The following is a 24,932-nucleotide window of genomic DNA, read 5'->3' on the forward strand; positions in this document are numbered from 1 at the left end:
AGAAACTGCCCAAAAACAGGTGTGCCAAACTTGTAGCATCATCCTTTAATAGACTTGTTAGGCTGCCTGTTTTTTGTTTTATTTAATTTTGGCAATTTTTAATAAATTTGAAAGAAGCAAACATGTTTCACTTTGCCATTGTATGGTATAATGTGTAGAATGTGGTGAAAATTTAATTTGATCCATTTTGGAATAAATATGTAACATGACAAAATGTGGAACAAGTGAAGCGCTGCGGATACCTTTTGGATGGATTGTATTGGACTGAGATCTGGTGACTGTGGAGGCTGTGTAAATACAGTGAACTCATTGTCACATTAGAGAAACCAGTTTGAGATGATTTGAGCTTGACATGGTGCACCATCCTGCTTGGAGCTACCATCAGAAGATAGGCATACATTGTGATGTTGAAGCGATGGACATGATCAGCAAAAATACTAGAGACAGTTTTGGTGAGCCTGTGTAAATTATAGCCTCAGTTTGTTAGCTGACAGGAGTGGCCCATGGTGTGGTCTTCAGCTGCTGTAATCCATATACTTCCAAAACTGTTGCAAATTCAGATACGTTCTTCTGCAAACCTTGATTGTAACATGGGGTTATTTGAGTTACTGTTGCCCTCCTGTCAGCTCAGAGCAGTCTGACCATTCTCTTCCGACCTCTGTCACCGACATTATAGAGAACTGCCACTCCCTGGGTACCAGATTCCTTCTCAGACCCTTCTCTGTAAACCCTAGCAGTGGTTGTGTGAGAAAATCCCCAGTAGTTCAGCAGTTTCTGATATTCTCAGATCCACTCATCTCCCACAATGAGGCCATGTTCAAAATCACTTAAAATCACCATTTTCCCTTCATTCTGAGGCTTAGTTTGATCTTGATCTTGGTTGTCCTGACCACATCTGCATGCACTGCATTGCCTCTCCGGCAGCAAGTTGTAACAAGACTACAAATAATGTTCTCCATTTCAGGCTCCACCTGCTGTATAGCATAGATGCAAACAGCATAAATGTGATCTGTTTTAAGTATCAGCACTTTAATGGGACAACAGACCAAAAAAATTAAATTAAAAATCACAAAGCATGTTACTGGAGCTTTAACAGAACTTGCTTTGGGTTGGAATCATTCTTAGGCACTGCCTACTGTGATGATTTTCGGTTTAATGAAAGGTAGGTCACTGATAAGGCAGCACAGCAAGGTTTTTTTTCCCGATTGTGTTTAAATGACTGGGGTCACAGTAAACAAAATCTAATCCTTATGAAGTTGCTTCTGTACCCAAAAACAAACTGTCAGGTGGGGGGAAAACAAAATAAGTTAAGAACTATAAGGTTAAAGGCTTTTCCAGCGTGTCCACCAAGCACGTGAAAGATTGAAATGCTGCACCGCCTCTCCAACACGTCCTAGTCATTGCTGCTACTCATTTATGGAATCCACTTCCCCAACCAGGAGAGCAAGCACACTTCCTTAATCATCATGTTGTCTTTATACAGATTCAGTACAGTTGAACAGACTGTTTTGTTATTTACATAAAACAGACTTCCAAATGAAATCACAAATAAACTGGAATGCAAAACAAAAAAACCCTCTAATGTTTCAAATTTTGTGACAACTTAAGTATTTGTGCAATATTTGTCTGCCTATAAGTAAGATAAGAGTGGCAGTAATCCCTGCATTTTATTTGAGATCATCTAATTTAAAAAATAAAAGTTGACAGTTGACAGCCACTTCATGTTTTAGAAAGAAAACAGAAGATTTTGCGCATCACATGATTAGATGGTGTCACTTCAACATTTCTTTATAAGACAGAGTCCTGAAATGAAACACAAAAAGGCAAAAGCTCTTTTTACAATAACAGCATTTTAAATTTGCTCAACAAAAAGAAAAAAAGAAAAAAAGAAAAGAAATGGCAGTTCATCTATTAGATTTGTAGCAAAAAAGGGGAAAAAAGAAAAGATGGCATAGTCCTTTCAGTTTCAGGGGAAGATGACCAGGGTATCGTCTTGTGTGTAAAAGCATCAGTTCATGCACACACGTAAGCACACACACACACATTTCTTAATCCGCAGATGGGATTCTCTGCCCAGTCCTGTCCGGGATAACAAGTGAAGTAGCGCTCAAATTTACTTTGATTTTTTTGTTGTTGTTCTTTTTTTTGTTTGCATCCGCATCCTTCCCTCAACCTGCCGGCTCCTTCTACTCAGTGATATCCTACATTTCACAGAATGACTTGACAACACCCTGAGAACTCGCTCGGACTTGTGTTTTACTTTAGCAACCGGACAGACGGACAGTGACATTGATTCTCCAACTGAAAGAAAACTAAAAAAAAACCACAAAAAAAACCCCATACCCTTATTCAAGACACATCTTGTAGCTTGTAGCAATTATGCCAACTATTGAGTTCGTCACCTCTTTTGCCCTGGACGATCGTTGAATATTGGTATAAAATCCTGCCCTTGCTCTTTGGCTCTTGGGGGCTGAAAACAAACATTAAAGCAGCTGTTTGAATAGAAATCTAATTCAAGAAACAGGTTCCTTTTAAACTAAACTGTGGCTGAGCTCAAAATATCGTAGGAGAATTTACATTTGGCCAGTAGTACACCAAACAATAAAATGGGCCCAGGAATGCAAGGTGCATTAGCGATAGCTTTAACTGTGTTAAAGTGTGACTAATTATCTTTACACTTGCACATTTGGGCGGTGAGTGAAGTTTGGGGCTTGTATGGTTGATAAAATGGCGTACCAGCTTCACTAACAAAGTAATTTGGTGAGGTGACAGACAGAGCACTTCTACTGCACTCCTTCCCCAGCAGAGTATCATCCTTGTGGCCTCAGAGGCTTAGAGGGAGACGGACGCTGTGATCAGTGAGTGTGATAGCCAGCAGTACCCATCCCAGCCTGGTTGGTTAGCACCGTCCCGTTGACTCCTTGCCCAGCCTCCACCATGCCTCCATTGCTCATGGCACCCACACCTGTCCATCCAGCACCAGCATGTAAATGACTGCGACAGCACACAAAAAACAGAACAATTAGAAAAAATACAAAATACTGACAACTGCTTGTGCTACCCCTCAGCCTCCTAGCAGAAACACCTATGATATCAACTTCAAAATCCTATCATGCCTTGTTCTCAAGTTCTTGTATTGACGAGATTTTCAGAAAACTTATTTTGACCTTGAGGTCAAGGTCACTGAGGTTCTAACTCATCAAAGATTTTTAGTAGATGCATCTATGGTATCAATTCCAAAAGCTTAGGTGACTGCCTTCTTGAGTTATCGCATTCACAAACTTAGGTGTCCAAGTCGCCCACCCACCCAGTGGGGTGACAACAATAGCAAATCAACCTTTTATGGCTAAGGGGTAAAAACAAATGCAGCCAAGTAAGACATGAACCAGAGTAAAAATGCACTAATCAGATATCAGCCCAATCCTCATATCACTAGTTTGGGTATTGGTTATTATTCTAATAGTAGACCACTAGTTCCAAGCAGGAAATAAGGTAGCAAATTATATGTTGATCCTGCTGCTGTCTTACACATTTAAAATAAATTAGCACTGACAGCTGTCGGTGCTACCACTAAGCCTAGTAAATGCAACTATAGCATAAATCTGAGGGCTAAAGCACAGACTACAGCTTATTTTTGGTGCATTTACTAGCTGCTGGTATCAGACTGGTGCTCCATATCAGCAGAAAATAGCTTTAAAGCTTTACTCATTTCTAGTTTCAATTAGAACTTCCTTTGCACATAATTTGAGCTGTTCAGATTCCATCAGATGCAGGGATTTCAATGTATGAATTCCAACATGGGTTATTAAAAGGAATACAAGTTATTCTTATGCCAGCATTTTTCAATACTTTAACAGTATCTGAATTGAATTAAATGTGGACTTGCACTGCTCTGCATGTAGCCAAGAAAAACAAAGACAGACTAAAGTCAGACGACAATACCCCATCAGCCTTTTATGAGTGAGGGACTACACTAATACACAGTAATACACAGTATAAAATATGGATGTAGCTTCCAGGTCAGAAGAGTGAATGAGCCTTAAAGTTGCATTATTTTTAGCAGGAGATGCTGCTGCAGCAAAAACATTTGTGGTCGTATAAAAGCCTAAAAGGGGAAAACAGCCCCTGTCCAGACCTCTGTAAGTACTTTCCTGATGGGTTTGTGGATTCAGTCACTTATTTTTGCTCATGCAGAATAAAACCCTAAGTCAATTTCACAAAACTTGTGAAACTACACTCTCATTGTGTAACAATGTCTAATCCGTCCCTTGTTTGTCATTTTTGATTTAAAATACCAAGATGGCAACGACAGAACTGCTCAGCAGCTGGAGCCTGAGGCTTCATAACAGGACGTCACAAACCAGTGGGTGACAACATCCATATTTCTCACTGTCTTTAACTTTACTTCTGTCTTAAGCAGCCTACTGTTACCTAGGCTTCAATGATGCACTGTGCGTTGTAAAGGCTGGTAGAAATTCTAAAGTATCAAGACAACATGAAAAATGTTTAATTCACTGTAATGTAAATAACAGCCCCTGACACAGAAAAGAAACAAAGCTGAGGTGAACAACCTGCTCACTTCTTTAGACTGTAATCATCTTTGGTACTTACTTGTAGCCCTGCTGATCCCAGGTCTGTCCATAGACGCTGTAGCTCGGCACCTGCCACCCATTGGGCACATACTGGCCAATCTGCTGTGTGTTACTGTACCACTGGCCCCACTGACTGTAGGGCTGCGCTGCGAAGCTCACTGTGTTCTGCTGACATGCAGAGTTATATTTTAGGAGGCAGACTATCACATTGCATCAAAATCACTCACAAGTACAGTCAGTCTCTCATTTGAATGAGTGGGTGTCATTGTAGTCGATCTGTAATACGTTCAGAATAAAATCTTAAAGGTTCATACCTGTGCCATCTGTACCTGCTGTATGGGACCCTGGACCATGTCTGTAGTTTCTTTACCCCAGTAACACTTAACAACATAGCCCTCTATGGAAGTGCCATTGACCGAAACAATAGCATGAGCTGCGGCCTCATGGGAGTTGAACCTGCACAAAAAAACCAGAAAGAAAAAAAAAATCGCAGGCATTAGATTGGATAATATTAAGACACCCTAAACTTAGGTGTGTTTGACAATTTAGACTTAGAAAGCATAACAACAAGACAACTTGCCTCACAAATGAATAGCCTTTCTCCGGGAAAACTCTGATTTCCATTATTTGCCCAAAAGGCGAGAAGGTCTGTCTCATAATTTGTTCTATGAACAGGAAAAACAGTTTTAATGTTGAATGTGTGGGCAGTGCTTGCAGCCCTGCAGCACAGAGGTAAACTGTGACTCACCTGTGAGTCCTGTTGTCACTCCTCCGCAGTAGACTGTGCAGTTGCTGGGGCTTGACTGGTTCACCACCTCATCAAAAGATAGCTGCTTGGTATTGGTTGCTAAAATGAGAAAAGACAAAGACAAGGTTTCTTTTTTAATTAGCTTTGTTATTAAAATGTTTTATTGCAGCATATTTTCTTTGGGCTGGTTTATAGTGCTAGTGCATTTATATTCATTTTGAAACAGAACAAACAGAACACAAACCTGCTCCAACTTTTTTTATTAGCCAAACACAGAAGAAACAAATCTGAATGAGTAATTTTATATTCTCGGGTTTTACCTTTTTTTTTTTTTTTTTTTTTTTTTTTTTTAGGGATTGTTGAAAAATATGCTTAGCAGCAACTTTAATTAAAAAACAAACAAACCAAAAAACCAAAAACAAACATGATTCCTATTGAGCAGCAAATAAGACCTGGAGTATCTTTGCACTGTTTGCTCCAGAATACCCCTCCCCCAACCCTTGTTAAAAAGAGTAGTAGTAAATAAAAAAAATACGGATGCCATTTCAGTATCATGCAAATATTTATTGTTTCCCATATTTAGACAAGTCAAGTGTTGCTTTATCAATAAGCTATGGACAGTTTTACAAGAGCACTTCTATTTTCTGAATGCCTCTCATTTCGTCACACTGCTAGCTGCAGCACTGGCACACCCACTATGAGTGCTCTTCTTATTACCTTCTTGTGCATGTCCGCACGGCTTCCCTGACTCCTATTTTCAGGTTGCATCTGCATGCAGGAACTCATAAGGGATGGTCATGCATTCAAGAAGTTATTAAACTATATTTACATACTGCCTATTATTATGTAATGAGCTACAACCAGAAGTAGGTGTTGGTAATAAAAGTACAAGCTTTTACCAACCATTAAAAAACAAAAACAGAAGCACAGCGGACATATGTAGTGCGGGGACACTACACAATATCATACAAAACCACACACATGGTCTGTTTGGTCTGACACACACACGCACGCAGAACTGAACTCTTCAGCTGAAAACTGCTGGTTTGAAGCTGGAGATGTTTCTGGTTAGAATAGAAACTGATGTCTGAGGTGGTGACACAGGTAAGTGCAAGCAGTGAGAAAGGGGCTTTAGGAAGCAATTTAAAAATAGCAGTCCAGAGATGCACAAGAGGATTTACTTCAAGAGAAAAAAGAAGGGAAAGAGAAAAGAAAATCTCCCAAATCTTCATTCTCACTCACTTTCACTTGTAGTTTTTGGAGCAGGCTTCCTTGTAGCCCAGTTAGTCCTGATCTGCCTCCCTCCCAACCACTGTCCTCCCATCTGCTGAATGGCGTTCTCTGCATCCTGATTACACAAAGCAAGCACAGAAGAAAAAAAAAAAAACAAGACATTTGTAAACATTATCAAATACAATATGGAAATCCTGTCTCTGACTTAAGTGAAAAATCAGAACCTGTTTCTGACTCCTCTAACACGGTCATAATTCACACACTTACCCACTTGTTGAAGAAGGAGACAAAGCCATAGCCTTTAGATTTACCTGTGGCCATGTCTTTCACCACCCGACAGTCCCTGCAAACAAATGAAACTCGGTCAAAACAAGCAGCTTGAAAGACTCAGACCTATAAAGAATATATTTTAACCGAATATTACCAAATATTGACCATGTAAAGCTAGCATTTGCAGCACATTAAATCATTTTCCTACAAGAGTCAGAGCCAACCAGTGTTCACCTGCCCTGATTCATATGGTTTCCAAAAATAAAAATGTATCAAGTGATGGTCCAGCACTAGAACTACTGAGGAATGAGCCTCACATTTTCAGCAATAAATTCCAGCATATTTCCATGATGCTTTCCTCCTTATGAAAGCACCAGCAGATCTGGTTAGATTAGTGCGAGTTTACCAACTATTAAGGTAGTGTTTGCTAATACCTACAATGGCCTTTACACCATATCTATTAATTCATTTCACAAACCAGTGGAAGTCAGACTGAGTGACACAGAAGCACTGGTTACTAGCACATTCTCAGTTGTGCTGTTTTCAGCTCACAAATTTCCAGAAACTAAATATCACAAGAACAGACTTACGATATTTTTCCAAATGGAGCAAAAGCTGCTTTTATGTCATCTGTGGTGATTTCAGGACTTAGATCTCCAACAAAGACATGGAAGTGACCTTAAAAAAACAAAGAAAAAAAAACCATAACACAGTAAAACACAAAATTCATTTATTTATTGACCAATGTTCCCTGTTTAAAAGGCTAAGACGACCCCAGAGAATACTGTGCAACCACATCACCAGTTTTACTCACTGCTTGTGTCTTTCTTTTGACTGGTTGGTGTAGTAGCCCAGTTGACCTTGACTTCCTGCAAGAGAGAAAGATGCAGAAAGCGAGGAAGAGGACAAAGGTGAGACATGTAGCGCGCTTGTGGAAGGAAGGAAGGTTGTTTTTCTGTGATTAGAGGCTTTTTCACACACCACTTTTACTTAGGCCACATTTTGTGATTGAGAACTTTTTTTATATAACTAAGATGATCTCTGTATGTCACATTTGGGTTCTTAAAGCACCAACACAAACTGATTTATCCATTGCCATTTAATTTTATACACCTTTGCAGTAATTAATACACAGTAAAAATACAGTGGCGTACACAGAGGGATATCAAGATTTCACCTTCATAATCAGGAACATTTCACTCTCAGTCTAGTAAAAATTTGGAGCAAAACTGTAGGAAGTAAGGTCCAAATAACAAGGGACTTACAAACAAGTGATTTTTACGAACTTGTTATACTCCTCAAATGGTCCTTCAATACCTGTTGAGGATAAAATATTTTCAACTGAATGTATTTTTCTTGGAAGTAGCTCTTATGTGGATTCTATGTGGAAATAAGTTTGCAAAAGAACACACAGCAGTAAAGATGTAGGGGGACAGAAGAGCATCAATCAAATGAGATCAGAGAATGTTACATGTTGCATGATTACACAGCAGGGCCACGGTAAATTAATTCATACACAGATGGAAATTCACTTAAGGAACATCGGCATTTAAAAACAGGCACAGCATGGAGCATGAAATGACAGTAAAAGGCAGTACTGTGTTTATACCCACTCACATACTGGATTTCACTTTCTATGTCAGACACTGTACAGAGCCCCTGAAATACCATATGGTGACGTTTATGAAAAATTAAAAAAAATAAATAAAAAAAAACAAGTTTTCGTTAAAATAAAATAAATACATAAATAAATGTATTTATTAGCCAGGAATTTCTGTACCTTGTATATACGAGACAGATTTAATGTTATGGGACTTCAGGAGTTCTGTAATAATTCAATACAGCTGAAAAAATAAATAAATAAATAAAACACTGTATTTAAAGCTTCAGTGACCACATTTATGCACTTTCTTCCTTTTTGTGATTTTCTAGTCTAAGTTTAAATTCTAACGCTTCCATTCTATACATGTACCGTAACTATGGCATTCAATTAAATTGTTACTGGCCTTGAACTAGAATGAAAACTTCACCCAACAGTGTGTTCAGACCAAATGTGAAGTAAAGATAAATATAAACATTGTGGAAGCTACACATTTGTGTCAAACAAAGGCAAAGACATTAGTTACAAAATTTCTAAACTCTGGCACCAACTTTTCTTTATGCTCCATCACCAAAGTATCAGCTGTTGTTTCTCCTGATTACACTAATTAGCAGAAATGGGGGATAAGCTTAAAGTCACAACATAATTTGAGTCAGCCAGTGCTTTATGATTTGCCTTAAAGACAAAATGAAGATAGAGAGAGAGAACAGGACTTGAAGTAAAGTAAGAGAAGTGACTCTACTTCCTGGTGAGGTCTGAAATATGTTTCTGTGAACTGCATCTAGCTGACAGTGATATGTTGGACACTTTATTCGTGTGAGTAAAGTCAGGAAAACCTCTGCATCGTGTTTGGTCTGAACAAACAATAGGTGGCAGCTCTAGAACATAATTGACACATCAACTGTTGTCCCACTAAAATTTGACTGATAGATTTTCTCATTTTTCATTCATTTTCATTTCATCTGTAAAAAATAATTGAAATTAAAAATAAATAATTTATTTAAACAAATTAATAAGCTAACTGGTAAAATTACTAAAAACAAATTAACAAAAAGGTCATATCTTTGATGTCTGTATCAACAAAATATCGAATTAAATATTATTTAACTTTCTGAGAATCTCTGAACAAAATACTCTACAGCTGTTAATTTACCACAGTGAAAAGAATATGCTATTAAGTCATTTTTGCATCTAATTTCTTTGGTTTGCATGATTTGCAGTCACTTCTTGATGTGCAGCTACTGATCTGAGTTAATTCCACACAACCAACAGAGCAGCAAACACACAAAACCAAAAGCCCACACTGTTGAGAACCAAGACTACATATTTTTAGGATTCATAAAGTTCACAACAGTAAGATTACACAGATCAGTGCTTAGTGTTCTCACCCTGGTCATTTCAGACTGTGCACAGAAGAATGGTTTGCACAGGGGAATTAAACAAATTAAGTGAAGTGGAGCAGGAACAGGGCAGTGTGATAAGGTTTAACAAGATACAAGTTTCTCCACACGCTTCATTTCAAATTGTGCCCACCCAGCCTTGACCTAGTTGACTCACCCAGGAGATACGATAGCTTACCTTACCCAGAATTTTCCGACCATTCATGGCTGCGATTGTGGCAGTGGCATGTCTATGCTCATAAAACTCCACAAAGCAGTACGGATCGTGACCTGCTGTCTGGGTTGGAGAGGAAACACATAAGTTATGTTACTGTGAGCAATATGAAAGCTTGAATAATTATGGTGACGTCATTGTTAAGCATTAAATTGGGAGGATGCAACACCAATGCAAAATGGAGAAAAAAAAGGATGAACATTACAAGAGTCAAGCAAGTAGCTAAACCAGATTGCAAGGGCTGAAAAGAAAATGAGAAGAAAAAGAGTTACGGAAAAATAAATAAATAAATAAAAAACAAACTCACATCTACTATCATTTTGCAGCTTTTGCAGGGTCCGATTTGGCCAAACAACTCCAAGATGAGTGCCTCGGTCACATCCCGGGACAGATTTCCCACATACCTAGATGCACAAAAACAAACAACAGACGGGAGACAGTCAGTGCTGGCTAGTTTTTCAAAGTAGCCATCGATGGCTGGTGCAGATGCTCTAACAGGGCAACAGGGTTTCCCTTCTCTAAAAGTTTACCATTGTTAAAAAATTAGCCCAGAGAAACATCTTTCCTAATCCATTTTTATCCTAACTCCAGAAAATGTTTGAAGCATCACGTCAGGACACTGTAAGAAGTTGTTGTTTCCCATTTTTAGCACATTCATATCAGCCTCACCCTCATTACTGGAAATACTTTGTTTCGTTTTAGATAAGGGAGGTTTCTGGGTAGACTGTGCAGGAGGCCAGACGCATCATAACAACTTGATAGATGTGAATTAGCTGGACCATTACATGTGTAATTCTTAGACCAGAACAACTCAGCAAATCACAACCACACACCACGCATTCATCCAATCCAATTGTACAGGACATATGCATTATCGTATACCCCTCCTTTGGGTACGGTCTAGAAAATTTCAGACAGGTGGAGGTGATTGCTTTCTTGTAATTTCTTGGAAAGGATAAAAATAACAAGGCGGTACATGTTTCCATAAGATGGCAAAGCAGCTGACATGATCATGTTTCGATAAAATACAATCACTGATTACATTCTGTGTTGGGATAAATATTCAGTTAAAATATTGCCACAAGCTAAAATGACAAGTAATTGTTACGAAATTAAATTTCTCTACTATGAAAGCATTCCATATCAAATACACTTCAAAATACTGGTGTTTTATTGGTATGATATCTTGGATTAACGCTGTAGCCCAACAACACAATTTAAAGCTTTTTACACACTGGAAGATGGTTTAATCTCTAAAAATATATCATACTTACTGAGCTGATAAAAGGGTTTGAATTTCAAGAAAAAATATTTGAAATCTTAATCGATGTCTTGCTGTTTTTTAAAACATATTTTATTTATTTACAAATAAAACATATTTGAAACATATTTTACTTAATGACTTAATATTTTACTAATTAAGATGACGACTTACAGATTAAAACAATAAAAAAAAAAAAAAACAGAAAATAAACAAAACAATAGCAGCACTAGACACCACTACTAGTCCACTTGTAAGGCTCCATTAAATGCAAATCTGAACGCTATTTATGCTTAATGATTCTGTAATTATAGCATTTAAATGTCAGCCAAAGAGTAGGGAGAGGTTTAAATAAAGAAATATCAACCATGTCTTTTAAATAGAACTGTTTTAAATAGAATTAATCTTCCCCCAGGTAATAAAAACCCGTTTTCATAATCAAATCAACATTGGCTGACACCATGTTAACACTTAAAGCATCAAACGCATATACATATATGTACAGTTTCCTGGCCTATACAATGGTGACTCTATCAGGGTGATGGCACGTCGAACTCCATTGAAAAGCCAGCTAGTTTAATGTCCTTCTGCTTATTGCAACACTTAACAGCGCTATAGAGAAGTCTCTGGTACATTTAGCGAGTCTCCCCAAGTTACTACTTAAAGTGTCGTTCACTAAGCATACCAACAGTTATTTATTTTAGAAACAATTCAACTTTCACGCCGTCTTATTCTCAGCAAGAAACGTGAACGGACGCGTTAATTTGAGATTTTTCTGGAACTAGCTAGCAGGCTAGCATTAACCAATGTGTCGACTATACCAGAGATAGACCGTTACCATGTGTTTAGATGTTATAAACGCGTTGTTATGCTACGTTTAACAAAAGCTTACACAAGACATTCAACTGTTATTATATAGACGGGAGCCTCCAATGTGCCTGTCCTAAAGAAACAACCGCTTCGAGACTGGAGTCAGCCCTGGAAACTGTCGCTGAGCATTACGTGACGAACACAAGCGTTTAGCTAACGATAAAGGCATACACTTACAAGGTTTTGGGCTGGTCATCGTCCATTCTGTTTCAGTTGCTGGCCGAAAACAAGTCGCAACCCCGAGAGCAAATCCACGACTGTCGCGGGCAGCTGCCGGTGACACTGTCGAGTTATTTTATTGCGAACTGGTTTATCGCCGTTGTTAGCTCAAGAGTGAACAATGGGCAGCCGACAAAGATGGCGGAGCAACTGGAGGCCGACGCGAGTCCCGCATGCGCAGTAGTTCAGCCTAAAGGCAACTTCTAGACAGGTTACAAAATAACCACAAGTGCAAATTTCTCCTCTTTTCGACATTTGAGAGGCAAATATTAGGACATGCAATATATTACAATTTAAATTATGTATACACAGATGGATAAAGCTGATGAGCCATACTACAAACAAATGGGAAGAAGTTGATTAAGCTAGGTTAAGAAAAGAGGTGACAATCAGTGAGCAGCAGTAGGGTATAGAGGGTGGCAGAGGGTGGTGCAGGACATGCGAGGACAATGAGACAGTGGTAAGGTGTGCAGTATGAATGACAGATGGGTTTCCGGTGGGAAGGGAAGAGTTACATCACGGCTCGGCTCTGACTCCCCTCTTGTTTGCAGTGGTGATGGACAAGTTCACAGATGGGGTTTGGTAGGACTTGGCATGGACTATGATGTTTGCAGAGGACGCTGAACTGTAGAGAGAGTAGAGAGCATGTGGAAGATAACCTAGAGAGGTGGAGGTATGCCCTGGAGAGAAAAGTAATGAATAAAGAGAAGAACAGCCAGACTGCTTTGAGCTGATTGGAGGATAGCAGTAAACCAAATAACCACTGAGTACAAGCAAGGTATGCAGAAGAGCATCTCTGAATTCACAACATGTTGAACCCTGAAGCACATGGGATATCTGCTGCGACATTCAGATAGTAGGACCAGAATATGGTGTAAACAAAAGAAAAATTCTACACATATTCCTAAAATGAGATTTGTTTTCCATTTTATTGATAGTTTGTGGCATTGAAAAACTGCAATACTTATACAGCTTTTTGTAACGTCCAACAAACATTATTGGCAAGCCTCCAAACACCATTTATAAAGCTATACATTTATACAGTATAGTGCAAGTTTCAGTTGTCACTCTTCTTGCCAGTGTGTTATTTGTCTTTGGTAGGTTTTGTGTTGATTTCTGTTTATTTTATTATTTTTTGTGGAAATTGAAATTTTGTTTATTAAAAATATCAGTGGAATCAGCCCTTCCACATGTGACCTGCTGTATAGCCACGTGAATCCAATCACAACAGAACCACCACACATTTCTAAAAAATTCAAGCTATTGTGATGTAAACAAAGTAAGAAACCTAATTTATTCTTAACTCTGATGCTTCAAGTACAACATTTATTTGTCAGTAATTTACTTACAATTAATGACAAATACATAAATTATATTTATCAGCATATACAAGTGTTTTTACAAAAAAACCAAAAGGAAAAAAGTCCCCTATGTCTCATCGTTTCCATCCCTGTACTCTGATCGCACAGTCCGACACAGTGCAAACAGCAAGAGAAGCAGAGCTGACAGGGCCTGTCCTCTCTGCTCTGACATGCCCTCATCTGGGGCAGATGCTGTGGTCACTGAGGAGTTTCTCCATCCTCTTTATCTTGCGCTTGTTCTTTGGCATGGGTTTGTCGTACATGCCGTTCTTCAGCAGATGTTCCTTGCTATGATGGATCTGAGCGCCGTGCTGAAGCTGGAAGGAGCAGAGTGCTTTCAGGGGCTTGAGCAGAACCTGCACACACACAGATGGGAATGGAAGGAGAGCACGATAAAGAACACCAGGCTCTGTGTTTTGACATGATTCATGATAATGAACCTACAAAGAATTACTGCCCAGCTTCTCACGCACTCTTATCTCCAAGCTTCATTTTACCATCCTTTTACCCTTTTCATTTAGCCTACCCACTCATCACCCTTGTTTTAAGAAGGCAGCAGCAAAAAACTCATTTTATTCTAAAGAGCGGGAATGTCCATTTAGCAACGATCTGCTGGACACAGTCAAGCATTTAGCATTAAAATCTAGATATTTATCTCAGCAGTTGGTAGAGACTAAACACAGAGTTAAAAGTAATGCAAATATTAGATGTAAAAATAATTACGATTCTGTATACTACAGATTTTAGATATTTATTATACTACTATATAACTGTTTTGGTATTTTACCTCTTGGATCTCATCATTCCGCTCCAGGATCGACAGAGCGACAGCGGCACATTCCAGAGTAGACAGACAGATGTTGGAAGGTTGTGTACGGATCACGTATTGACTTGATAAAGTCCTATTGAGCTGCACCTGGTAAACCAAAGCAGAAGTGATCAGTAATCACAATGTTGATGTATGAAAAGCAATGAATTTTATGAAAGCTGTAATTCTTAAGGAATGCACAACACTGGCAGTTTTTCATTCATCTCTGACAGGTGTGAAGTTTCAAAGTTATGGTTTGTCCATAAACACGTGATCAGAGCTGGAACATCTTCTAATGTTGGTTGTCAACATTACACACATTCAACTTAGAGGCGGACTGACACAGAATTTATGACACAGATTTATCTGATATCAGATATATGAGCTAATTTCCCCCCCCCCTTTCAGACTTCTGTGTTTCATTTACTTGTTTACGTTTTCCCTGACTCTGCCTGGATCAACGGATTTGTGTGTTTGTGGCGCTGTATTGACTAATCCCGTTTGTGCACACCTGCATGTTATAGTTCTGTGTCAGTTGGACACACAAATCCAAATTTTCCACCCAATTCAGGCTTTAAGACCCTAAAAAGAAAAAAGGCTTAGCAACTGAGAGAACAGAGTTTATATTCTCTACAACGTCCTTTAATATGCGCACCTGTTTGGGCAGGTGGAAAAGGCTGTTTTTGAGGAACATGTTTTTGGCTTGGCTCCAGGTGCCGTCTATGATGATGACATTATATTTCGCAGTGCCCACTTCTTGGTACTGCACCAACTCCTCAAGGTTCTCCGATTTAGGTCCTGGGTACAGAATCAGCGTTCTGCTGTCCCGACACACCGCAGCCAGCTCCGGGTGCCTGCACAGAAAATAAATGAAGGCAGAAAATAAAAATTTAAATATAACACATATTTAGCTACGCTCAATTAACGCATACTTACTTTTCCTCATTAAATCTCCTTCCAACTATGACATTGCATTTTCCTTGTGGCAAGCAAGCAGCAAGTAGAGGAACTGTGCGGAGTACTCGGCTCTCCTGCAAGAGATCGAAACCTTTAGTCTCTCATGTTAACCTTATATAAAATGTGTGTTCATTACTGTCATGAAAGCCGCGCATTATAGAATCCACTGTCAGGAGCAAGACAGTAATCTGATTCCAAAGCATTCAAACACACCCGATGGCGATGTCAGGGTGATACACTGAGAAATGAGACACTGATGTTCTTCCTATTCATCCACTAACTCTCAACACAATATCAGTCTTGGTCTGGTGCAGATGTACATGTATGCATCTTTCTGGATATGGGTCAATATCAAAACTTGCCTTTAATGGAAATAAGTCAGCAAAACATGCGTGGAAATGGTGCGATGTAGAAATTGTTCTTTCAGATAGTTTGATTAATAAAATAAGCTATGGTTGTATCAGCTGATACTGGCATCAATGTATATGTTTGCCATCATTATTATTATTATTTATTTTACAGGAAACAGTTTTTCCAGGAGAGTAGACATCTGTACCATCATGCAGGATTATAGATTAGCGAGGTAACTTAACTGGGAATTTTCCATTTTAGTGCAAAGTACACCTCATGTCACTGTTTGTTTTGAGATCAGCTACTACACATACTATGTATAATCTGTAAATTATTTGTGTTATAAAAACCTATATAGATGCTGATAATCCTGGCAGGTAGTTTAGTCAGTAAGTTTCATCCAGCTTGATCAATGCCTCCAGGAGGAGATAGGGAACATTCATAACAATCATTGTAGTAAGATTATTATAGTCCATAATGTTTGTCTCTACAATGAATACTTTTGGGTGTTTATTTTACTTAAATATTCATCAGCATTTTTTAAATCAAATCAATCTTCAACAGCTACAGTCATCTTAGTGTAAAATTCCCTCTCTCTTTGTTACTTTATCAGCTTTTCTGCTGATTCAAGTTAAAGCCATGTCCTATAATAGTTTATTACTTATATCCTATTTTTGTCAGCCAGGTCTCAAAGTGAAACTCATACAAGCTCAATTTGCTAGGCAAAAAATAACCCATAGAGGCTCAAATCAATGTGCAATACAAGCATACAACAATACAGCTAACACTGCTAACACTACCACACAACATAAGGTTAGCAGATCTAGTAGATCTAACAGATTTTAATAAACAATAACAGTGACTTTTGGAGGCTTTTGAAAAACTTTAAATAACATAGATGTATTTTTGAAGCTTCACAAACGCTACATTTAAACAGATCAAGGACTCTGGGTCTTAAAACATGACTTTTGACTCACCTCTGCAGGATGCTGCACTACGTACAGACATGTGGAGACCTCCAGAGGTTGTGGTGGAAGAAAAGGACATAGACACACCTTCTGAGGGCGACTACATGGGAGGAAAGTTGAAGACGTGAGGCTGTGTTTTCCCAGTTACTTCCCAGCCTATAGCCCCCATCTGTGTGTGTTTCAGCTGGTCTTGAGCTTTCTGTAACGACACGGATCTGTTCCCTCATTAAAGCATGCCAGCTACGCGAGGAGACGGGAACATTCATACGCCGCCTGGATCAACCAACTCGGCTAACTACTAGCATGAGCTGCTCTTTAATTCAACTCACCGGCAACGGAAACATGTCGGTCTTCTCTCGCCAGCCTCCACCGGAAGGGCAGCCAGATCGCCAAAAGCGTCAACCAACCCGTCCTCCATCGAGGAGCCGTCGCACATTTCTGGGGCGTTTTGTATCTCTTGAGTGACGGCGGGACACAGACTGGGAGCGCAGTCCATTGTGGAGTTAGCAACAAGCTAACCTGTGCGAGTACCCAAACACTGCGCCGTCTTCTGGTGTAGAAGTAGACCGACTAGAGAGAGAAGGCACACGGCGGCGTAATTAAAAGTGTTTCGTAGAGTTCACAGTGCGTGCGCTTTATATTTCGGGTATATACCTCGCCTCTACAATGGATGAAAAGAGATGAGTACACAATGCACATAACTGCTGGTGGTAGGAAATGTTTATTACAGGAGAGTCCGAGGCTGAATTCGTTTATACAAAGTGTTTCTCTTCTTTTTCTTTTCCTCCCATCTCCTTTGGTATGCGTCTATCGCGTAGTATGTTATATACATTTAGAGTTGGATGGCTAAAATAACTTGTTTCATAATCATAACAGAGACCTTTTCTGGCTACTCTTACCTCGTTAGTAAGGTAGGAGTAATGATCTATGGGGCGACTTCACTTGTTGCTACTGCAAGGTTAACCTGTAAAAAGACTAAAGCTAGATCGATATTATTAACCAGTATTAGCCATTATCACAGGTATATATGATATTAGCCCAGATGATTTCCCGTATATGCTAACAGAAATTAACACAGAACTTTTTGACATCCGGGGTCTCAATACAGATACAGATACTAAAATTAAGACTAGTTCCTTATTTTGTCACATCTATTTTTTTTTTTTTTGTCATATCCAAGATCAGTGGTGCAAAGTGAGCTTCACAATAAGCTGTTAACTATTTAGTTTGGAAGCTGTGTGTGACTAAAGAATAACCCCATCATTTCCCCCTTTCTCATAAGATTCAAATATACTCTCAATATGTGTATGTATGCATATAATCCAGACTGCTTTCATGCATCATTGGTAAAAACGCCAATCATGTCAGAAACAGAATACTTTTATAATCTCTAAGGACAATATGTATATACTGGTATATAAATCGGTATATATTCAGTTTGCCATCATATTCAACAAAGAAAAATAATATAATATTGTTTGAAGAGCTAAAAAATAGCAGCTATTTAAACTTTCATTGTCGAAATTGTGTTTCATTACAATTTTTGCTGTCCTTCTCAGGATGATTACAGATGTTCCTAATCAGTTCATAGGCATAAATATAACAACAATCATTTTGTTATACTCGTCGTTGTTTTGTTTTGTTTTTCATTTTCAGTCAGTTAGCTGTTTGCTGTTCAAAAACTCAAGTTACCAACATGCACTGACACATCCGTTCTATTTATTGTATTTCTGCGACACAGTTGCTTGTAAGTTGTTAGTACTTCATTAACTCAGGGCTGCCACCTGTCGGTGTGGAGGAAAAGGGTTATTTTAAAAAGTACGCTGGGTGTCGCCAAAGGCTATTTAATGTAAAAGTAAGGCCGCTTTAATATACTTGAAAACACAGCTTTTGCCCCACGGAAGCAAAATAGTTATGTACACTTAGTTGCCTATGCATTTTATTCACACATCGTTTGTCCATTTGAAAATGGATATCTGTGAGTTTGTTTATAGTTTGACTTTGAAGGTCAGTCGACACAGGGTCACAGCTGAGGCTTCAGATGGCACCGTTGGATTCAGGACGTAAAGCAACTACTGTACAGTGTATCTGCAAGCAATGCAAACATGCAGAATACTGTACCCCACAGTGCAAAAAAATAAAATAAAAAATAACCCCAAAAAGTTTCTCTATGTGCATACATTGGGGAATATTTTGTTCATTTTGAGACAGCTGTGCTAAAGCAGACTAAAACGAGCTATGTTTGGTTAAGTTGGAGATATCTTTTCGATGATGCAGGAGAAATATATGTAACTTTTATAAATGCCTTTGAACATTTTTATGATAATTTTTTTAAAAAGCATTTGATGAAGATCTTTAATTACAGGTTATTTTGACAGGGTGCAAAACATCACACCCCATTTGGCTTAGCGACAGATGCACATTGTCAAGAAGTTTCACGTTCCAAGCACATCCGTGATTAAACAAAGATTTGCAGGGTGGATAATTTGTCAGGAATAACCACAGGTAAATAGGCTCATCTGCATGGATCACAGACTATGTCTTGGATGTTTACAAGCGGTTGTGCGGAACACAAGCTCCCAGTTTAGATAAGGTGTCGAGTTAATGGCCAGAAGGGCTTATTTATAGCTGAAGATGCACCCTGACACCGTACAAACACCGACACATGCACGCTCATCCTTTTTATTTGCACATGTGAACCACTCTCATCAATCATGCTATGACTCATGCGCTATTGGCAGAAAGCCTGGCTTCACCTGCAGAGACAAAGGATATATGATCAATCTGAAGGCAAAGGTTTTAGATAAGACTTTGATTATATATGCAAATCTGAGCTTTAAGAATTTATCTTAATTTAATGCACTTTATATTTACTGACATTTTAAGCCCAAATATGGATATTGATCTGTTACAGCACTTAATACCAAGTTTATTGAAAAAGACTGTAGCGCACTAAAGTATTACACACTGTCCTTTGTTTTTGGCTTGCTCAGTTGGAAAAACTGTCGAACTATCTTCTTGTTTCTCCGCATTATTCTCTGTTGGATCTGTTTCTGATGACTTAACATCTGTCTCTAGTTCAGTTTGTTTTGTAACTGTTTCGGTCTGGCTTCTTTCTCCTTCTTCTGGTTTGGGGTTTTCTCCTTCAGTTGGCTTTCCATCTCTCTCATCTCTGGTGGTCACTTCATTCCCGTCCTGTACGCTTTCAGCTTCTGTTTTGGCCACAGCCAACGCATTCTCTTCTCCATCTCCGTCGCCTTCATCAGCAGTCTCTGCCGGCGATGCCGTCTCTTTCTCCTCCTCTCTTTGCTCCTTCCCTCCAGCCTCTTCGTTTTCCTGCACAATTGGAGTCAGAGGCGTTAGATCTAGACACGTCTTAGGAGGGGATGCTACTTTTCTCCTAGGAGGAGCGACTGGCTTGTCTATTTCTGAATCTTTTTTCCACAAATCCCGAACACAGACATTGCTCTCTTCCAAGGCTGCGGGATGATCATCTATACTTGTCCAGTCTGCTTCCTCTGAGGGAAACTCAAAGCAAGAGATGCTAAGTTCATCGACTGGGATTTCTGTTGGTTTTTCAACTGTTATAGACACACTCCTTACTGTCTTGGATTTACTCTTTTTTGCTGTTTGTGTGTCGTCTTCTTCCAGAAGTCGAGGGAAAGGCTCTATGTCGCACGGAGAAGAATTGGCGCTGGACCTGAAGAAGTCTGTAATATCATCCTCTGAGTTAGGCACCTCGCCTTTTTCAGGTTTGGTCACAAAAACACCAAGATCATACAACTCCTCGGACATTATCCGAGGTCCTTCCTTTGGGCATTTTTCTTTATCTGTTGGTTCCCCTTCCACAACAGGAGTCTCATCTATCAGGACATATTTCTCTAAATATCCCCTGGCCTCTCGGTCTGAATGCCTGCTGTGGAAGGACTTCTCAGAGGTCACACTTTCAGTGTCTTCTTCTTTTTTCCGGCTGCCGAGTGCTTCCTCGTAAAGGTCTGTATAAAGAAAGGCCATGGCTTTGGGTTCCTCCAGCAAAATGGGATCAATAATTTTCGGGGGCCCTTCGGGTAGAAAGATTGGTGTGAGGACATCTTCTTGGCTTCCAAACAAAATTGAACCACTCTGTTTTGAGGGAAGCCTAGATAATGCACTTTCTGCTGCTCCACCTCCATCTGTTGCCCCTGGACTTTTCAGAAAGTATTCGTCTGTACCGCCATAAAAGACTTCATCTAAAAGCTCGTTAGCAAGTTCCACCAGACTGATTGTGTCTGACTTGTCAACATCTGCACTTTTGGTGCTGGTGGTTTCTTTAGTCTGTGCATGTTTCTCAGTGTACTGACTCTCAGTAGCAGTCTTTGCCTCTGATTCCACCTGTCCTCCTGCAGCCACAGCAGGACCTCCTGGAGCTTGAACATCAATCAGGGCGAATGCCTCAAAGTAGTCCACATTTCCTGCTGCTGCTCTGCTTTGCATTCTGGCCACCGGAGCTCCCGGTGGATCCATGGAATCTAGATCCACAGGAGGGTGGGGGCTGGCTTGGTAATCTATTGTTGGGCCCGTTTCTACTGAGATCAGCAGCTCATTTTCATGGATCTCCTCACTAGCTTTAGGAACAAGACTTTCCTCCAGGTATGAAAGATTGTCCACCATTTCTTTGCTGACTTCTTCATCCACGGTGGCCAGTTTTTGGGGAACAACAATGTTGAGGATTTCAGAGCCTTCTGACACTAAGCTGAACAGCTGCTGCTCTTTGTCTTCCTGAGGATCAGTTGTTTCCTCTTGGTCTCCTTCTCTGTCACTTTTCAAATTTGGTTGAGAGACTTCCACTAACTCTGGCCGCCCTGAGATGTTCTCAGAGCTTTCTGCCAGGACTTCTCGCTTTCTGTCTGCTTTGCTTTTCGGCCCACTTGCCCTCTCCTTGGTTGTCTTCCTTCTTGAGATAAGCTCCTCATCCATGACAAAAATGATTTTGCCTGCTGGATGAGACCCAGGTGTTGCAGGCTGTATTGCAACCGCAGAGCTGAGATCCACAGAGGGGAGTCCAGCTTCAGACATCCATGGTGTGGTGCAGCGACTGGGGGTCGTCTCCCATGCGATTCCGCTGTCCTCCCCTTGCATAGTTACCATGGAGAAGGAGGAGTCCATCATTAGGCACTGCATCTTAGGCCGGACATTATCATCGTGGACAGCCTCGCGTAAGCTGAAGGCACAGTAGCGCACAAATATTGGGAGGTTAAGGGAAAACTATACAAAATATGTCCTAATAACTTCTAAGTTGTGCAGGTGTTCTTTTGCTTTAATACTTTTTGCACTGCGCCTAAAGCGAGAGAAAGAGTCTCAACTTATATTCACCAAAGTCTGAACTGCATAAAGCATCACATCTATCAACCTTTGAAGATGCTTGTTGTGCTCCATGAGCATTTTTATGTCACACAAGTGTCATTAAGTAGGAAGAAAGAAAGAAATTTCACCCTGCAGAACTTCCCATTCTGCTTGACCAGTGCAAACATACGAACGTGTGGCATTTCCTCCATAAATTCAGCCTATTTTATTACTGTAAAATAAATGTTTCACCACAGGCTCTAATTCATAAATGATCAAAAACTTTCTTCTGTGGTAAAAAACAAAAACAAAATTGCAAAACAAATCTCATTAAGATGAAACTTTAACCTGCAGCATAAAGAGCACCTGTTTTGAAGGGTCTCCACTTCATCAGTAACATCAAGGTTTTGTTCTGTAATATCTTCAGATGTCAACACAGTCATCTCAGGGTCAACATGTGCAAAATCCTCCATTGCTGTAGCCATTGTTAGCAGTATGGATCTGCTTCAGCCTCTCAACACGACTCGATGCTGCTCTGCTGATCACATACGAAGCAAGCGAGCGTGCTCGAGTCGGGTTTTCATGCTCAGCATAATCTTGAAATAGAAAACTTGCCTTCCACTGTTTCATCTGAAACATTTGCAGCATGCAGGGAGAGTAATTCGTCTTCTGTTCACAATGGTTGAACTCTTGAAATCGCTGCATACAAATAACAAGTTAATCTGGGTTAAGCAGTTGCAAATAATCTGAACTTTGAAAATGCAGGAACATTAAGGCAGTGTCTCTGTCTTATTTATTTTTGCCAGGTCTATTAATATTTTTTTCTTGGCATCATGTATCTGATATCATTAGTCTCTCTGTAAGTGAGTTAGAGGTAAGATTGTTTAAAATCTTTAAGCTGTTTTTTTTCATGTGCAACAAATCACATTTCAATGAAAAATAGTAAAAACCAAAATTGTGATTAAAAAGTTAGACTTGTCATGCTTTTCTGTCCCACTAGTGAGCATTTTTTTGTGGTAACTGGCCAAATAAGTTTTTAAAATCTGCCTTTCTTTCATTTTGATTGAGCCACCTGCTCGTGTCTGTCACACAGAGTGTCAGAGATGCTATGTGGGAAATGAAAGCGTGAAGGAGTTGGGGAGGGTTTAGTCAACATGTTCTATCTGGGTAAAAGTTCCCCAGTGTAAACTAGTCTGACATACCCTGTGCATCATAAAACTTTTCAGTGGGCATGCCAAACTGTGAATTTAATATTATATAAATTTTAAGGCTCAAATAATTGTTCCCCCCACTGCAAATACAGGAAGTGTATACTGGAATGTGTCACATCCTTGGAGAATGACTGGGATTTTTTGTTTGTTTGCTTTTATGTCATTTCATATTGGATATCATTGTTCTATTCTTGTGTTACGTATTGTAACTATAAAGGCGCTGCTTTTGTTTCTTAGCTAATTTACTGGTGTCTGTTTACATACGTCTGCTTAAAGCTATTTCTCTATAAGGTCTGTTTTTGTTAGTTAATTTTGAGTTTGGTTTTGGTTGTTATTAAAAAAAAACTTGCAGTCATTGTAGTGAACTAATGCAGTCCATCACAAGATTCAAATACTATTTTACAGTATTTCCTTGATATTTTTAATGCTGCAAATGTTTAACATTTTAAGATGTTGTACATGTGGGTATGTGTGTGTATAGATTGTTGGATAAATAGGCACGAGAGTTACAGAGTAACTGAATATCAAATACATAGAAAATACAATTACCACTCAACGTTTAGTGACAGTACATTAATATACGTCTATTTTAACTAGAAATACTTTTAAACACACATTATATATGAAATTCCAATATTTACACACGTCCTTCAAATTCCTTTCAATCCCATAATACCATACCCCCCCCCCCCCCCCCCCCCACACACACACACACACACACACACACACACATACACAAAATAATGGCACAGAGGGCAAGTAGCAGCAAAGTTGCTGCCAATCAAGCGCGACTGATTAATTGATCATCAGCGAGTGTGAGCACCTTTATATAAAAGCATAGGTTTTGTCGGTTTGCTGGTCTGGAGCACTAAATTGTGTTAATTCAGTGCCACAATATTCCCAGTTGTGGAAATCTCATCAAACACCTGATTCTAACTGTCAAGGATGGTGGTAGAGGGGTAATGAAATGTGCTTGTTTGTGAGTCTGCCACGAACTCCTCTGTTTACTAAAGTATTTTAAAGTCAAGCCTGAGGCCAACTTTCTGATGACTAAATTTTACCCAAATTTTTGTCATGTAACAGGACAACTCTGTCAAGCGTAGCAGGAAATCTATGCCAAATTGGCTGAAAAAGAAATCATTTAAGGTGTTGCAGTGGCCCAGTGAAACTGAAAAAACCCCAAACCACGTAAAATGTTGTGGTGGGACCTTGTGTGTATAAAAGAATATCAACAAACACAAATACAAACAGAACTGGAACTAACAAAAACCTAAACTGGGAAAACCTGGAACATGAATCATGGAGACATAAAGGAAGTTAACAGACGATCCGACAACAGACAGAGGAAGACAAAGTGCTTAAAAACAGAGAGGGATAACGAGGGAATGAGACAGGAGGAGAGCACAGCTGGGAGTAATCACACACAACAAGACCGGGAAGAAGCAAAACTGAAAACTGAAAAGTCCAAGAATATAAATTAATCAATAAACACAAAACACTGTGCCAGTAATTTGACATTTATGTTAGGCTGCTGAAAGGTGTCTCTA

General features: G+C 39.4%; 3 protein-coding genes across 5 annotated transcripts; all 3 read right to left on the reverse strand.

Annotated features, from left to right (window-relative positions):
- Positions 1-1,457: 1,457 nt before the first annotated feature.
- On the reverse strand, positions 1,458-12,574 carry LOC146384058 (cytotoxic granule associated RNA binding protein TIA1-like). Of its 3 annotated transcripts, none has more exons than XM_084935807.1 (12): positions 12,366-12,574; positions 10,365-10,461; positions 10,022-10,120; positions 7,658-7,712; positions 7,434-7,521; positions 6,841-6,916; positions 6,583-6,688; positions 5,341-5,439; positions 5,173-5,257; positions 4,907-5,048; positions 4,612-4,757; positions 1,458-2,994 (listed from the first exon to the last, which is right to left on the reverse strand). In XM_084935807.1, the coding sequence occupies exons 1-12, from the start codon at positions 12,389-12,391 to the stop codon at positions 2,856-2,858; spliced, it is 1,158 nt and encodes a 385-aa protein (XP_084791933.1). In that variant the 5' UTR covers positions 12,392-12,574; the 3' UTR covers positions 1,458-2,855. The 3 variants fall into 3 exon arrangements, with proteins under 3 accessions (XP_084791933.1, XP_084791932.1, XP_084791934.1); XM_084935806.1 differs by having other exon boundaries at positions 4,612-4,760; positions 12,366-12,573; XM_084935808.1 differs by lacking the exons at positions 10,365-10,461; positions 12,366-12,574 and having other exon boundaries at positions 4,612-4,760; positions 7,658-8,160; positions 10,022-10,353.
- A 734-nt stretch (positions 12,575-13,308) lies between these two features.
- Positions 13,309-17,421, reverse strand: dtwd2 (DTW motif tRNA-uridine aminocarboxypropyltransferase 2). Its single transcript, XM_084935810.1, has 6 exons — positions 17,182-17,421; positions 16,862-16,952; positions 15,513-15,607; positions 15,232-15,430; positions 14,556-14,684; positions 13,309-14,124 (listed from the first exon to the last, which is right to left on the reverse strand). Exons 1-6 carry the CDS (start codon positions 17,346-17,348, stop codon positions 13,945-13,947), a joined length of 861 nt encoding a protein of 286 aa, XP_084791936.1. The 5' UTR covers positions 17,349-17,421; the 3' UTR covers positions 13,309-13,944.
- Positions 17,422-19,411: 1,990 nt separating this feature from the next.
- Positions 19,412-22,745, reverse strand: LOC146384060 (uncharacterized). The gene is made up of 2 exons (XM_084935809.1): positions 22,541-22,745; positions 19,412-22,052 (listed from the first exon to the last, which is right to left on the reverse strand). The coding sequence occupies exons 1-2, from the start codon at positions 22,657-22,659 to the stop codon at positions 19,805-19,807; spliced, it is 2,367 nt and encodes a 788-aa protein (XP_084791935.1). The 5' UTR covers positions 22,660-22,745; the 3' UTR covers positions 19,412-19,804.
- Positions 22,746-24,932: the final 2,187 nt, after the last annotated feature.

Source organism: Perissodus microlepis, chromosome 7 (genome assembly GCF_051167445.1).
Source record: "Perissodus microlepis isolate ML-2025 ecotype Zambia chromosome 7, ASM5116744v1, whole genome shotgun sequence".
Classification (NCBI taxonomy): domain Eukaryota; kingdom Metazoa; phylum Chordata; class Actinopteri; order Cichliformes; family Cichlidae; genus Perissodus; species Perissodus microlepis.